This window comes from Drosophila melanogaster, chromosome 2R, assembly GCF_000001215.4.
Source record: "Drosophila melanogaster chromosome 2R".
NCBI classification, from domain to species: Eukaryota; Metazoa; Arthropoda; class Insecta; order Diptera; family Drosophilidae; genus Drosophila; species Drosophila melanogaster.
Window position 1 is genome coordinate 1,059,581 of NT_033778.4, and position 17,349 is coordinate 1,076,929.

Here is a 17,349-nt window from a genome sequence, read left to right on the forward strand (position 1 = left end):
GTGTCGCAGATCATTTAAATGTAACGACATTTCTAGCAATTGCGCGTTCCTGCTTGGCACGCGACATGCAGGCGCCTTTTCTATTCTTTTTAGAGTTAGAGTTTCTCCCGAACGTAGTCTGGTCGCGGGTAGGAGCGGGGGGCAGTAGATGTCTGCAGGAATAACGGAAGCGTACAGAAAAATGCGGTGTGCATTAGTATTGATGTGTGTGGACTGGAGTTGGTCTCCAAAATGTGTTGGCAATGCGTGTAGAGTTAAGAACTACGGTGGCTGAACTAAGGTGGCCGTTAAAACGAAGAATGGTTCCGTTAATTTGAAAAATGCGCTTTACGTAAAAAGCTTGCAAAGTAATTTCATATCGGTAGCGAAAGCCGTTGAAAAAGGGTATAAAGTGATTTTTCACAAGCAAAGTGCGTATATAAAAGCTGGAAGTCTTTTTGTTGTTGATACTTCGAACAATCGGTGCACGTACTTGTGTGCAAATGATGAATTGTGGAAGTGGCATTATCGTTATGGTCACTTGAACATGGCGAGCCTAAAAAAGATGACAGTGACAATATGGTCAATGGCTTAGAGTCAATCAAAAATGTTGTGGACATAGACCGAATTGCATGTGAAACCTGTGCTAAAGGTAAAATCTGTGTGAAACCATTCCCAAAAATGGCAGAAAATCGTGCGGACAAAGTGCTAGGGCTAGTGCATTCGGACATTTGCGGGCCAATGAACAAAGTATCTGCTGGTGGAGCAAGATATTTCCTAACATTTATTGATGACTATTCGCGTTATATGTTCGTAAATTTTTTGAAGACCCGTGATGAATTGCTTCCCACGTTTAAAAACTTTGTCGCGTTTGCAGAAAAACAGACCGGTGAAAAATTTAAAGCAATTCGCAGCGATAACGGTCGCGAATATATAAACCACGAGTTTCAGAAGTTCCTATCTGAAAACGGTATCAAGCGGCAATTTACAGTACCGTACACTCCGCAGCAAAACTGGGTTGCTGAGCGCACTAACCGGACGCTTGTGGAAATGGCAAGGAGCATGATTATACATTCAGGAGTGAATGAGTCCCTGTGGGGAGAGGCAGTTAGGACTGCAGCATATCTACGCAACAGATCGGAGACAAGGTCGTTGAAGAGTCAAACACCATTCGAACTGTGGACAGGTAAAAAGCCTTCTATATCGCATTTAAAAATCTTTGGATGCAAAGCGATTGCATTGAATAAGAAACATGCAGGAAAGTTCAAGCCAAAAGGCATTGAATGCATGATGATAGGGTATTCAACAACAGCGAAGCCCTACAGGTTAATGCGCATTGGATCGAACCAGGTAATCGAAAGTAGAGACGTAGTTTTTCTAGGGGAAACTATAGGGTATCCGAAGAATTGAAACAGCGAGAACGAGACGGCACTTATTGACGAAATTGGAGTTGATTGTTCGCAGATTTTGGCAGTGGACAACAACAAAGAAAATGCTGAGGTGCTCGAGGAAGAGCAAATTGACAGCGAGGTTAATGAAGCCGATAGTTCTGATGTTTACGAGAGTGCGAAGAGCGATGATACCGAAAAACGGGAAATTCATGGTCCTGGTCGTCCTAAGAAGATAAAAACTGGAAAGCCCGGGCGTCCACGAAAACATTACAACTTGTTGAACATGATGAAGGTTCAAGATGTCAAGATACCTGTTACATTTGCTGAAGCGACGCAGTCTGAAATGAGTCAAGAGTGGGTAGCATCAATTCAGAAGAAGATTGACGCCCTCGAAGCTAATCAGACATGGGAGCTACAGGACTTACCAGAAGGTAAGAAAGCCATCGGTAGTAAGTGGGTTTTTGACATCAAAGGAGATAAGGATGGCAATGTGATGCGATTTAAATCGAGGTTGGTGGCTAAAGGATGTGCACAACAATATGGTATCGATTTTTTTGAAACGTTTTCACCAGTTGTCAGATATTCGCCGGTGAGACTTATTATATCTCTGGCTGTTGAGTAAACTTATTTCTACATCAGATGGATGTATCGACAGCTTACTTAAATAGCGAATTGAGCGAAGAAGTCTATGTGAAGCAACCCGATGGATTTGATTATAAACATTATGGAAAAGTTTTGAGACTAAAGAAGTCACTTTACGGACTAAAACAGAGCGGTAGAGAGTGGAACGTCAAGCTCAATGAAGTCTTGGAAAAACTGCATTTTGTTCCCTGTGCCAGCGAGCCGTGTGTGTACAAACGCAATGAGAAGGACAATATTAATATAATTGCAGTATATGTCGACGATCTTCTTATTACAAGCTCATGTAAAGATGATTTGATTGGTATAAAAGAGTCAATTGCCAAAGAGTTTAAAGTAGTAGATAGCGGACAGCTTAATCATTTCTTGGGCATCAAAGTTGAACGAGAAGGTGAAACTGGAGCCACATCCATAGGTCACAAGACATATATCGAGAGTATGCTACACACCTGGGGCATGTTAGATTGCAAATCGGTAGCAACGCCTTTGGAGGCAAATTTCCAAGTTAAGTGTACTGATCCTAACTGCAAGCCTATTAACGAAAAGGACTACCAGTCACTTATAGGATCACTAATGTATTTGGCAATTACAACCAGGCCAGATATAATGCATTCAGTTGCAAAACTGGCACAAAGAAATGTGAACCCACATAAGGAGCATGAAGTCGCTGCCAAGCATATACTAAGGTATTTGAAGGGCCCCTCAAACCTAAAGCATCATTATCACGCAACAGGTAAACCGATCCATGGCTACGTCGACGCAGATTGAGCAAATGACACATCGGATCGTAAATCCTACAGTGGATATGTCTTCATAAACGCAGCTGGTCCAATATCCTGGGAGTCCAAGACGCAAAGTCTGGTGGCATTATCCAGCACAGAGGCAGAATATGTTGCATTGTCCATTGCAGCAAGAGAAGCAGTATTTATAAAAAAGTTTCTAAAGGAAATGGGTTTTTTGATAGATCACTCAATTTTAATTCTTTGCGATAATCAGAGTGCTTTATGTTTAGCTAAGAATCCAGTATTACATAATAGAAGTAAGCATATCGACATAAAGTACCACTATGTTAGGGAACTTTATTCCAAAAAGGAAATTGATGTAAAATATATATGTACAAACGACATGTTAGCAGATATTTTAACAAAAAATCTACAGAAAAACAAGCACTTAAAATGTATAACTGAAATTAATTGTTTCTGAATATGTTGTTGAGAAGGAGTATTGAAATAATGTATGTTAATTTGACAACAACTATATACTGAAAGTTGGTCACACTGATCTGAATAAGTTATTTTTGTTTTTCTGGAAACTTCTTTCTTCTTGTTAACTTCCAAACGACTCACAACGGTGTCACGCTTATGACCAATAAAACAGTTATTAAACTTTAACTAAATCGCCTCGCGTGTTACTCCACCTTTTCAAATAAAAGGCATAGGCAATAATGGAATATTTAGTACTGCACAGGTTTTAAGTAACGTAAAAATTGACGATTACTGCATTGAAATTTTGTTATATGTAATAGGCGATGATCATATGCAGAACGATATTGTTATTGGTCGCGAAATATTAAATCAGGGTTTTGATATTGTCATTTCGTCAGGCCGATTTAGGATTTCGAGAACCAAAATAATTAATTTGTGTACCGGCGGCATTGATTCAGCCGATATTGATACTGAACTTGATGGGCAAGATAATATAAAACTACATTCATTGTTGGCAGGGTACTCGAATTCTCTTATAAATGGTATCCCATGTACCAAAGCTAAAGTTGGCGAAATGAAAATAAGATTAATTGATCCAAGAAAGACAGTTCAAAGAAGGCCATTTCGATTAAACCCATGCGAGCGAGATTTAGTTCGAGAAAAAATTGACGAATTTCTGAAGTGCAATATAATTAGACCAAGCTGTTCACCTTATGCAAGCCCTATATTGCTGGTAAAGAAAAAAAAATGGTTCGGATAGGCTTTGTGTTGACTATAGGGAGTTAAATTCAAGCACAGTCGCTGATAAATACCCTCTGCCACTTATACAGGATCAAATAAGTAGACTTCGAGGAGCTTATTATTTTACATGTTTAGATATGGCTAGTGGTTATTACCAAATTCCCTTAAATGCGGATTCAATTGAGTATACAGCGTTTGTGACACCAGATGGCCAGTATGAGTTTTTATCTATGCCTTTCGTGCTTAAAAATGCGCCGTCGGTATTTCAACGATTAGTAATGCAAGCGCTCGGGGATCTTGCAAATTCTTATGTTATCGTCTATATGGACGATGTTATCGTCTATCGTCTATGTTATCGTCTATCATGATAACTGCATCAACACAGTGTGAGGCGTTAGAAAGATTACAAATTGTTCTAGATGTTCTGACAGAGGCCGGGTTTTCATTCAATATTACGAAGTGTTCCTTCTTGAAAACATCGGTTCAATATTTAGGCTACCATATCAGTGCTGGCGAAATTCGCCCAAACCCCCAAAAAATTGTTGCGTTGACTGCTCTTCCGCCTCCAAAGTCAGTCACATCGCTTAGGCAATTTATTGGATTAGCAACTTATTTCAAACAGTTTATTAAGGGATTTTCACAGTTGATGAAACCGTTATATTTTTTAACGTCAGACAAAAATAAATTTATTTGGAAAGCGGAACATGAACAGATACGGAAAAAGCTTATTTCTACTCTTACTGATAAACCAGTCCTTGTTATTTATGACCCAAAATATCCAATTGAGTTGCATACGGATGCACGTTGCAGTGGCTATGGTGCAATTTTATTACACAAAATTAACGACAAGTCCCAGGTAATAGAATACTATAGCAAAACTTCTACACCTGCAGAGTCAAGATACCACTCGTACGAGCTGTAAACTTTAGCTGTTGTAAACTCCATCAAATATTTTCGGCATTATTTGTTGGGAAGGAACTTTACTGTTTTTACTGACTGTAACAATTGTATCACCTGCAAAATGTCCAAATCAAACTCAGGGAATTCAGGCCGAACTGCATCAAATCCCAAAAGTCAATATTCCTTGGCACACTATCCACATCGATATAACAGGGAAATTGAGTGGCAAGAGTGATCAGAAGGAGTATGTTATTGTTCAAGTAGACGCTTTTACCAGGTATGTCTATCTTAGTCATAGCCTTAAATTAGACAGTGAGAGTTTCGTTGTTTGGAGTACCAAACCGAATAATAGCTGACCAGGGAAGGTGTTTTACGCGTGCAAAGTTTAGTCAATTCTGTTCAGATCAGAAAATAAACTTGCATTTGATTGCCACAGGGGCTAGTCGAGTTAATGGTCAAGTTGAACGAACCATGAGCACATTGAAAAATATGTTAACGGCGGTTAAAACTGGAACGCAGTCTTGGCAGGACGTGTTAGGGGAGGTGCAGTTGCCAATCAATTGTACAACTAACCGTGTGACGAAGGCAAGTCCTTTTGTTAAATGATATTGGGAAACGTAGCACGCCCATTAGGATTACTTCCACCTGGTGACATAGAAAATTATGTTGATCTGTCAAATGTGAGAGCACAAGCTGAAAAGAATGTTTAAGCCACGGCAGTTTATGACAAAGAACGATTTGATAAAAATAAGGCAAAAGTTCTGAGACACAAAGTAGGAGATTTTGTGCTACTTAAAAGCGAAGAGAGGCATCAAACCAAGTTGAGTGCAAAATTCAAGGGGCCTTTTGAAATAATACAGGTTCTGGAGGGTGACGGGTACACTTTAAAGTCCTTAACCAATAAAAGAAATTATAAATATGCACATGAAGATTTGAGAAAAATGCCAGAGGGGCAAGTGCCCGAGGAGTTGAATGTGTGTGAAGAGAGCGAAAACGAAAATTTTGAAGCCACTGAAGAAAGGTAAGCACAGCAATAAAGGTGATGAAAGATTTACTGCTGGCCAAAGAAAATGGCAGAGTAACAAGACCAGACAATTAATGCAAGCACAAGTGCAAAACAAACTGATGTTTGTTTTGATCATGGCGTGTGGGGCATCGAATTTGTAATGATGAATGAAGAAGAATAATTGATTTTGTTAAAAATTACATTATAGTAAGAATTATGTAAAGATATTGGTTAAGAAGGCTTGATACTGTTTTGTGAAATTAACTTGATAAGTTTATACGAGTTGAAATGGAAATATTGAATCTTTTGTTTGTGAAAAGAAAATGAATAAATAATAGTAGAATTATAAAAAGACAATTGAATGGAACACGAGGTCGTGTTAGAATCAGGATGGCCGAGTGTGGTTCTCCATTTTGTTGCAGTTAAGTTTAAATCTGGTAACTGTTGGTGGTGTGAGTTAACTGGCCGGCTTATAGACTGCGTCATCTGGGTGCCACCAAAGACACTAGAATAACAAGATGCGTAACGGCCATACATTGGTTTGGCACTATGCAGCCACTTTTTTGGTGACGGCCAAAATTACTCTCTTTCCGCTTACTCCCGCTGAGAGCGTAAGAAATCTAAAAATATAATTTGCTTGCTTGTGTGAGTAAAAACAAGAGACGAGAACGCGTATAAGTGTGCGTGTTGTGCTAGAAGACGATTTTCGGGCCGAAATCAATTCTGATCGAAGAAACGAATTTACATGGTACATATTAGGGTAGTTTTTGCCAATTTCCTAGCAATATGATAAAATAAAAAAAATTTTAAAAATTCGCGCCCTGACTATTATAATTTTAAAGCTTTTTAAATTTGTTTGTTAAAATCGCCGCTCGAATTAGCTACCGTTTACACATTTATATTTATGTTTAATTCTAATTTGTCTCTCATCTGACCATTTTTTAAAAGCGAAATATTTTTTTTGAAACACTTTTAATGTTAATGTTACATCATATTTAGTCAAATGATTTAATAAATATACTAAATAATTAGATATGATAACTGTTTATTGCAAAAGTAATATCAAAGACACTAGAATTATTCTAGTGTCTTTGCTTTGTTCATATCTTGAGGCACGAAGTGCGGACACAAGCACTCAACAATCATTGCCTTATTAATTTTTCACACGCCGCAAGATGAATACTCTAATGACAAATATTCTTATATAAAGTCATTTTTGAAATTTATTTTTGTGATAATATGTACATGGATTTGGCTATTTCTAATCTATTTTCAAATAATAATAACGTTAAGGCAATGCAAAACAAGAATTTTTCGCATGGTGCCAATTGATCAAAAATAATATAGATTTAAAGTCTAAGAACTTCTGAGGTGAAGGGCATATTTTGTCAAATTTACAATGCATGAGCATACGTGTGCACACATACAGATGTCTGCTATCACTTTGTGCGTTGAAAAGCCCTGTTCGCTGTAGCGCTCTTCGCTCTCTCGCTCTCTAACAAAAATTCGAGAGAGCCTGGAGCCACCTCTAGAGCCACGGCCAAAAAATTGTGTGCCAAAAAATTGTATGGCGTTACGCATCTTGTTATTCTAGGGTCTTTGGTGCCACGTATGTTGGCCGAATCGTCGAGTTGTAAGCTGTGAGCTAGGCTAACAAAAGATAGACTGGCCGGTTTGAAAAACTGTGCGCTAGTGGAAAAATTTTATTGGAAATCCAGACCTTTAACGATTTACGTGTGAAGAAAATAAAATTATGATTGATTGCTTGAGAGTTGTTGGTAATCCGGATCTCATGGCTTGAATGTAATAGGTGAAATGTTTTGAATATTTGTATTGGTTTGCTTTGAAGTCATGAAGAATGAAGAATAACTTAACGAATTAATAACGATGATCGATATTAAGGGATTACTAGCACACGAGGACGTGTGATAGGTCAGGATGGCCGTGTCGCAGATCATTTAAATGTAACGACATTTCTAGCAATTGCGCGTTCCTGCTTGGCACGCGACATGCAGGCGCCTTTTCTATTCTTTTGATGCGCGGCAGAGAACCGTTAGAGTTTCTCCCGAACGTAGTCTGGTCGCGGGTAGGAGCGGGGGGCAGTAGATGTCTGCAGGAATAACGGAAGCGTACAGAAAAATGCGGTGTGCATTAGTATTGATGTGTGTGGACTGGAGTTGGTCTCCAAAATGTGTTGGCAATGCGTGTAGAGTTAAGAACTACGCGTAATTCCGATTTTGTGAAGAGGGATTGAGTCAGTTAGTGATCGATCGTTGAGCAGAACAGACAAGCCTCGCTCACGCCAGAAAACGTTATGCAGACAACAAGAATAGTGAAGAAGAAGAAGAGCGTCCTGATGACTCTTCGACATATATAATAATTAATACTTCTACATGCCAGGATACAGGCTCTAGGGCTAGAAGCTCGTTGATTCCAACTTACCTTGGCGTTCTTCACGTACAGTCCTTTTATTCCCTGGTTATAACAGGGTTCCTGTACAGCCCAAGATGTTGTTTAGTGAACATCCTTGCCAGCACGGCCGAGGCCGCCTTGGCGCGATGGATGTTCACCTGAGCTATCCCTGTACCGTTAGATGATCGGCTTCATCATCGGCGTTACTGGTCTGGAGATGGCCAGATACCCAGCCGCCAGTACAGCTTCTTCTTCACTCAACAGGTCTAGTTCCATGCCTAGCTCCTGAGCGAATATCGGGTCTGATCCCCCATCTCGATGACAGTCGCATCTTGATCCTTATTCTCTGCCAGATCCTCGTTGGATTCGGAGAGCTTATTGGGCTTTCCCTTCTTCGCAGAGACCGGTGGATTTCGAGGAGTCTCGACCCGTCTTGTGCCTGCTTTGATCGCCTTGGCCTTCTTTAGACCACAAACTGAGATGTTTCCAAACCTGATGCTCAGCTTGTGGTCGCTAGCAATAATCTTGGCACATGACATGTCATCAATGCCAAGGCTGAGGAGCGAGCCACCACCCTCATTCTTCCTTGACATAAGCCGCCAGTTCTCAGTGTCCAAGTAATTTTGTTTTTTGATCAATTCCATGATCCACTTAGTGGTCTTGTCTCCTGTCCTGGGGCGGAAGGTGGTGAATTTGTGAGACCATGGCAGGTCGTCGCCCATCTTTACCTCCAGGGAGAAACCGCTCCACTTACTGAGGCTGTGGACTGCTAATTGCAGCCACTCAGCAGTGGTTGCGTTGCGTCCACTATCAGGTGACCCACCCTGAAGTGGATTCCTCTAAACTTAAGTGGAGAATCCGAACCAGAGAGGACTATCTCCTCCAGTAGTGCGTCCTCGAGTTGTGACAGGTCCTCACTACTGAGGACGACCTTGGGGTACCCCTCTGGTACGACCGCAACTTTAATGGTCCGCATATGATGACTTGCGTACCTATGTTGCCTTTGCAGCCCTTGAGGTACTTGGGCCATCGAAAGGAGCAATCGATGGCCTGCTCTTCTCCACCTTCTGCCTCTTAGTCGTTTCCGTCGGAGGCGTCAAGGTCGAGTTTGCCCGCTTCGAAGCAGAGTTGGGCCTTTGCTCTAGCGGCTGCGGTGTCTTGGCCAAAAACAAAGCTTCCGCAGGTGACTTGCCCTGCTGAAGGTAACTTAGATACCACTTCGTTCTGGCCCTGCACAGCGCCTTACGGTTAGGGCCATCCCGGGCCAGCTCCAGCCAAACTACGATTAGCCAGCACTCTTAGCAGAGACATGACCTAACTAAGAGCCTGTTTAGAGTCGCCCTCGCCTGGAGAATGTAGTTGCACTTCCAGCAGTGTATCACAATTACGGCGCGTACCACCAGGTGGTTGATACCCTTGTGATACCTACTGGCATGGCATTCTAGAATCATATGGTTTGTAATGTAATTTTTTTCTTGCCTGGCAAGAAGAAGATAGCGATGTCGAAGGTATGGTCACACATAAGCGAATTAAAATTGGGCAATCGACTATTTGGAATTATTTTGATAAATCGGCTGATGGCAGTGGACTTTTTTCAAAAGTGTAGGCATGGCAGCTTTGTGCGGCGTTTGAGCGGTCGTGGCAACATGGGTCAACAAACTTGCGCTGCGTCTATTGGCATAAGTATAACTCTATGTCTCTCGAATCTGAACCTTCTAGCTTTAATAGTTCCCTTATATGGTCGGAAACGCTTCCTTCTGCCCGATACATACTTTTTAACGAGCCTAGTATACTAATACTAATATATATATAAGAAGCTAACTGACTATTGTGCGCTTGGGATATCACTTTTGATACTAATTCAGTGAGTATACATAGTTTTAATGCATACTTATCATTATTGGTTTTTATTCGCATTAACGTTTGCTAATAAATCCTAGTAATCCAGGCACATACATTTTTCAGAGTTCAAGTAAGCGAAAAAAACCTTCCAGACTTACAGCTGCTTTTTCATCTTCGTTTAACGCGATAAAGAATCCGGAACAGCGTTTAAAGTACCCTTACGATGTCCAATTTTAAAACGATATTTTTGAAATGTCAACGACCATCGAGCAAATCGTGAGCAACATCGGCGAGACATGATCAGTTAAAATCTCTGAAATTTCGCATAGCTGCTATCGCCACCAAACATTTCTGCTCAGTCACAGAACACACTAGTCGGCACTACACACACTGTTGGCAGTAAAATTTTAAAATGACTTAATATGATAATAATGATTATTTTTTATTTGTTGGGTGTAAGTAATATAAACATAAAAATTAACAAACGATATAGACAAGTTAATGTAATATGATTATTTTTTGTATTGGCATAAGTATTTTGACAAGCCTTTAATACCTAAATAAATAAGTTTAAGTGAAGCTGCAGCTTTTTTTAACGAGTTATTCTCGAAAGAACTTACATCTGTCCATAAAACACTTTTCCAGAACGAAATTAGTGAACCGGGGTTAGAGTTTTCTTAAAAGTTTGCATCTCTATATTCCAAAGCGTTTGAAACTAACAAACACAAACTGTAATTTACAAAGTTAAGTTAAGAAATTCGACAGGGACAGATGATCAACCGAAGTTGGACGCTTACTGTGTTCCTCCATATAATTTTACCTCACCATTACTTAATTTAAGAATGTCTTCATTTTTGAAAATAATTGTGTCCAAGGGTAAACCAAAGTTCTTAAGCATTGTTTTCCCTGACAATTAAAATTGAACAAAAGAAAAATGATAAAGGAAATTAAAGTTGAAATTTTTAAAGTAAAGATATATTTGAATTTATTTATGAGTCTTAATAAGTTCTTTCTGTGCTCTCTAAGTCCATTCACGTTGGACCCACTTCTTCTTTAATAGATAATACAAATGAATTATATCAAAATCACTGGTTCCTGCGCAACTTATTGCGCCAACAACGGCAACGACTGACGTCTGGACTGCGGCAGCGCCGACCAAACACAAGTTTTGCAGTCTGACGGCTGTTAAACAAAATCCCAAAACTCCATACACAAACTAAACTAAACTATATACTAAAACTAGACATCAACTGAGTTGGGCATTTTAAACAATGTGCTAGCTTTGCAGTCGCTCTTTGCGGTGCTACACTTGTACCCGCTCCGTCATGCGAGTTAAACTGAAATGTATTCTAAGAATGAAATAAATTGTTAATAAGGAAAAGGTCATGTTATAAAATAAACCTACATTAATTAAAAAAATTAAACCTACACTTATACCTAAAACCATGGTATTTCATTAATTCATAAAATAAATAGCTGTCATAGACATATTTTTCACGATTTCTGTAAACTTATATACTTGGCGTACGTAGCATTTACTTCGGATATCACCTTAAGAGTAACAAATATATTTAAGTACATTCGGATTTTTTAATGTAAAAATATAAAGTTTTTGACATCTGATAGTATTTTGTTTAAAAAGAATGTTCGATCATCAATCATCCTCCGTTGCAACACTGCTGAATTTTCTGTAGTGGGCAAACTACATTTAGTTAGCTGTACATTTGTATATGCTTCTGAGTAGTGAGCTGTTAAGAAATTTTATTATAATATAATAAAAAAGCAATTAAAGGATTTGTTTTCTCTTAATTAAACATTTAATTTCTGCTTTCGTGTTAATATGTATATTCTACATTGGTTTGTAGTCACGTCTTAATGGTGGGAACAGTACTTTTAGTTCCGTTTACGCTGAATTTACATCTGTTAGGTCACACAGCAGAAGATGGCACATGCCTGCTTTCTTGTTTTATTTTAATGGGCAATAATAGCTTAAATTAGGAATATAACACTAAGTCAAAAGGTTTTTATTTCTGCGCTCCCATTGAAAAATGTCCAAAAATATATTTAACCCAACATCAGGTTAATATGTGATGATCAATTTCCTCCTTTAATACCAATTTTTAAATAAAAAAATGTCTTACGCAATGACTGATCATTTTTAAATTATTATATTATTTAATATTAATTGTGGAAATTGTGGCTGCCAAAAGACTGATGTACCTTTTGGGATCCGATTATAATTGGATCGGATAAACATTGACCAGTGTCGTTATCTTAACATATTATTAATGTTTTACGCCGTCGATTTTGATAAATCATATTTACGCATTTGTCTAAAGAGTAAAAAAAAGTTGAGTTTATATATTCATATCTTAAGTTATAGACTTTTGGTTAAATTCATAATAAAGTAAATAAAGATTTTGCACTTATTGCTGTTCACTTAAATAAGATAAAGTGGGACATATTCAGTTGTAAAAGTGTTATTACAATCCACGCATACATACATTGCGAATTTTGCAGATACGGTGTATTTTGTATCATAACATCTTTAGTAGTATTTCAAGTTTTCCAGAAGAAACGTTAGTCATGGAGGAATTTAATTCGAGCGGATCAGTAGTTAATGGTACAGGATCTACGGAAGTTCCTCAATCTAATGCTGAAGTTATAAGGGGACAAATATTTGAAGTTGGTCCTAGGTATATTAAACTCGCCTATATAGGTGAAGGAGCTTATGGCATGGTTGTGTAAGTACCTAATACCTATTTTTATTTTTGAAGCCGTTTTTAATCTACAGTGTTTGCACACCTCTTTCTTGTTGTTCCTTTGTCCATTATTCATAGTTTTTTTTTTATCTTGCGGTTCTCCTTCCGAAATGCAGTAATACTCAGAACCGTGTTCTCTTGATTTTATATCAAGTAATACATTTTGTTCAAGTCCTTTGCTGTAAGTTCGCATACATGGTATTGCTGAATCAATGTTATTTTTCGAAAATGCATTAAATTTATTCACATCAATCATACGCAGTACTAAGCTGTGAAACACTTAACAACGAAATAGTTTCTCAAATTTTTGATTTCTTTCTTTTTCTCTAAACGTGGCTTAGTTTTGCTTTTTCTTTGACAAAATCAATCTTTAAGGGTCGACACAACCGAGTTTGTTTTCATGCAAAAGCCTAAATTGGCCGATGGACTTTATAAATAAAGGAAAGTCAATAGCTTCTGAGTCATATTGCTTGCTTTTAAACGCTGCGCACAAAACTTTCGTTTACCGGTCGATCGGTTGTTCAACGCAATACAATTTCTCGCTAAACTTGGATTTGCTTGTTAAAGTACTCTTTTACTCGGTGCCTTTATACCTTTTTCTAATGCTTTTGGACATAATTAGGGATTATTCATTCATTCATTAAAAGTAAATTTGGAACCTACATTTTCAAAAATAAAAAATCAACACATTTTTTAAAAGTTGCAGTTGCAGTTTTGGGCGGAGAGTGGGCATGGCAACATTTCATTTTTCAGTATTTAAAAATAAAAAATATTTAGTTGAATTATTTTGTTATATTCTTATAAAATATTTAAAAAGCGGACATTTTGTTTTTTTTTTTAGTTTCTTTTAATTTTAAATTATAGTTTTATGTTTTTTGATTAGGTTGGAGTTTTGAGGTGGGTAGCAAATGGGGTTGATTGACTGAAGAGAGCATATTTTGGGGAGGGGTCAGTTCATGTAGTGGGCATTGGTAAGGTTGGTGTGTCCAAGCCTGAGCCTTTTTATTAGGATTTGTGTTTTCTTATTGTGTTATGTAGTGTTGTAGCTTGAAGGATGAGCTCATACCAGGGAAAATTGAGAAAAGTCGTCACAGTTGTAATTTGAGGAGTGTACAAGGGCGTATCTGTGGGCATCTTTAGCTGTTTTGTCGGCGTATTCGTTGGCGGATATGCCGATGTGAGTGGGCATCCATATAAGTTAAATAATTGGGAAGTGGTTGGTGAGAGGGTTTCTTATTGTGGATAGATATTATGAGATGTTGATTGGTATTGGTATTGGTGAGGAAATTTAGGGCGGACAGGAATTCGAAGCCCGGCGGCTAAATTTAATTTTGCTGGCGTTGCTTGTTACGCTATAGCTTATTATTTAATTGGATATCGAGCCATATGTGTGGCTGCATAGTTGCAAACCAATGTATGGCCGTTACGCATCTTGTTATTCTAGTGTCTTTGATATAACATTGGTTGCTGATTTTAGTGTTCTTCTGGACCTTAAACTAAAGTTTTTCAGATCATATTTCGACTATTGTCAATAAGGCAGGGGTGTGCTTGGTTTAATAAAAAGGAGGTCAAAGGAATTAAATGATCATTACAGCACCAAAACCTTATTCATTTCGCTAGTCCGTTCGATTCTTGAGTATACGTACCTCAATCGGATCGCATTGAATCGGTCCAAAAAAGTTCTTCTTTTAAGTTTATAGCTATTTGGCTGTACAAAGGAATACTTAAATATATTCCTTATTTGTCGCTGTTCTGCTATAAAAAATCGGAATTCACCACCATATCCTATTATTTGTTCTAATTTATTTTAACAGAATGTGCATAAATCCTTAATGACGAACATTTCTTGGACCTAATCCATCTTGGGACTGTTGGAGAACATCTATGGAGTCTGCCTTAGTTATTAGGTCTTCCATAGCGATATCATTCCTAATTATTTTACATGCGTATTTTACTAGATTCGTTGAAATGTATGTGACAGGCAGAAGAAAGCGTTTCCGACCACATAAAGTATATATATTCTTTATCAGGATTAATATCACACCAATTGTTTTCTTTGCAATTTTTTTTGCCTTTCTTTTCTTTCTTATCTTTGTTTTCCACACCAGAGTTATTTGTAATTTCTTTAACTACATAGCACAAAAGTTATTACTCTTTGCATGCCACTTAAATTATGAGTGATTTTGTAAATAATTCCTACTAAGCCCTAAAAATTGTCCCAGGGTCCTGTTTAACGAAATTCATTTCTGCGACGACGTTGTATTATTATAAATGTTTATTTTAAAATAATATTTCGCGAAATATGTGAGTGTAATATTAAACTTAAATGAGTTTACAAAAGTTTGTGGTGGTTCCCTGTGTTGATCTCAACACCGACTGGACACATTAATTGTATTGATCTCCATGCTCTCTTTTTTCACGCTCTCTTGTGGCGTTATTAATAACATGGTTTACTATACATTCATTTACTATATTCATTAAGCGTTTCAAATCATAATGTATTTCTAATGAACCCGCTGCTTCTTTTTTTTTCTTGTCCACTTTCTTATAGCAATCCAAGGCTTTCGCCTGTTGAAAATTTGTTCCAATGCTTATTAGTTCATATATGCTAAAAATCAAACTACTAAATCATATAGCAGAACATAAAGTTATTATATTATAGATGTTTTTATTCAAATAGTGTTCTAATTCGGTAAGCTACAGCATTTTGATAATATTTAACTTTATTTTTGCTTCGATAAAAATTGGACGGTAACATAGCTCAAAGAAGCTGGGGTCGGAAAAATCGAATTTTTAAAATTTGAAAGCTGGAATCGTTTGCCCATTTTTGCCCATGTTTGCCCACCAATTAGTTTTTTTGCCCACGTCCAGTTTTTGAGATATAAATTTTCGAAAAAGTTCGAAAATGTTCGAAAATCAAAAATTTCGTTTTTTTCAAATTTTTTTTTTAAATCGCAATAACATCGTTTGACCACGTTTGCCCACCCTTTAGAATTTTGAAAAAATGTATACTTTAGAAAATATAAGGCTTTTAAGTTTACCTCGGTCTAATCAGAGAGTAAATCGTTTGCCCATCTCTTAAAACCAAATATTATCAACAAAAAACGTTTGCCCAACCATTATTATTAGTTTTTATCGTTTGCCCACCCTTTAAAAAACCTTTAACAAAAATTTTTTTCGATTGCCCACATTTAAAATACACCCAATTTCGTTAGCCCACCTCTTTAAAATAAAAATTTCCAATAAAAAACGTTTGCCCACCATTTAAAAATAAATAATTTCGATTGCCCACCTTTTAAAACTAAATAATTTCGTTTGCCCATCCTTTGAAATTCATTTTTAACGTTTGCCCACCCTTTAAAAATAAATTATTTCGTTTGCCCACCCTTTAAAATTTGTTTTTTTCGTTTGCCCACTCTTAAAACTAAATAATTTCGATTGCCCACCTTTTAAAACTAAATAATTTCGTTTGCCCATCCTTTAAAATTCATTTTTAACGTTTGCCCACCCTTTAAAAATAAATTATTTCGTTTGCCCACCCTTTAAAATTTGTTTTTTTCGTTTGCCAATCGAAATTGGGCAATCGAAAAAAAATTTTTTGTTAAAGGTTTTTTAAAGGGTGGGCAAACGATAAAAACTAATAATAATGGTTGGGCAAACGTTTTTTGTTGATAATATTTGGTTTTAAGAGATGGGCAAACGATTTACTCTCTGATTAGACAGAGGTAAACTTAAAAGCCTTATATTTTCTAAAGTATAAATTTTTTCAAAATTCTAAAGGGTGGGCAAACGATGTTATTGCGATTTAAAAAAAAAAATTTGAAAAAAGCGAAATTTTTGATTTTCGAAAATTTTCGAACTTTTTCGAAAATTCATATCCCAAAAACTGGACGTGGGCAAAAAAAACTAATTGGTGGGCAAACATGGGCAAACGATTCCAGCTTTCAAATTTCAAAAATTCGATTTTTCCGACCCCAGCTTCTTTGCGCTCGGTAACATCCATACAGCCGCAGTAATTTAAAAAAAATCATAGTTTTGTTGTTTTTGATCATAAAAGGTTCTTATTCTATTGTTGCGCAGAAATGTTCGAATACCGAATCGTGTATTACATTTTTGTCTTGAAATATTTTAAAATAGCGAAAAAACTTGTAAAAAAAATTTTCATTTTTCATTTCAGGTCTGCGGATGACACGCTAACAAACCAAAGAGTTGCAATAAAAAAAATATCGCCCTTTGAACACCAAACTTATTGTCAAAGGACTCTCAGAGAAATAACCATATTGACCAGATTTAAACATGAAAACGTAAATACATACTCAAATAAAAATTATAAGATTAAAATAGGTTTATCTTACCAGATTAACTTACAAAACTGCGTTAAAAATGTATCTATACCCGTGAAACAGGCATACCCCATGAGGTATATATATATACACATATGTGACCAATTGGCTATTGATGGAAAATGACTA

General features: G+C 37.2%; 1 protein-coding gene and 1 long non-coding RNA gene across 8 annotated transcripts in view, besides 1 other annotated feature; one reads left to right on the forward strand and one right to left on the reverse strand.

The window, feature by feature from the left end:
• Positions 1-6,358: 6,358 nt before the first annotated feature.
• Positions 6,359-7,463: a mobile genetic element.
• A 3,613-nt stretch (positions 7,464-11,076) lies between these two features.
• On the reverse strand, positions 11,077-11,739 carry lncRNA:CR41257 (long non-coding RNA:CR41257). Its single transcript, NR_125317.1, has 2 exons — positions 11,667-11,739; positions 11,077-11,464 (listed from the first exon to the last, which is right to left on the reverse strand). It is a non-coding gene; the product is annotated as a long non-coding RNA:CR41257 (long non-coding RNA).
• Positions 11,740-11,881: 142 nt separating this feature from the next.
• The window catches only part of rl (rolled), a 54,466-nt gene continuing 48,998 nt past the window's right edge, over positions 11,882-17,349 (forward strand). For 2 of the 7 annotated variants that reach the window (NM_001015123.3, NM_001110880.2), the window contains exons 1-2: positions 12,395-12,859; positions 17,055-17,181. In NM_001015123.3, coding sequence (NP_001015123.1) covers positions 12,702-12,859; positions 17,055-17,181 — 285 coding nt within the window. In that variant the 5' untranslated portion in view covers positions 12,395-12,701. Of the gene's footprint in view, positions 11,994-12,394; positions 12,860-14,691; positions 14,785-17,054; positions 17,182-17,235; positions 17,298-17,349 lie in introns of those variants that run through there. The other 5 variants (NM_001110878.4, NM_001015121.3, NM_001015122.3 and 2 more) reach the window with 5 other exon arrangements.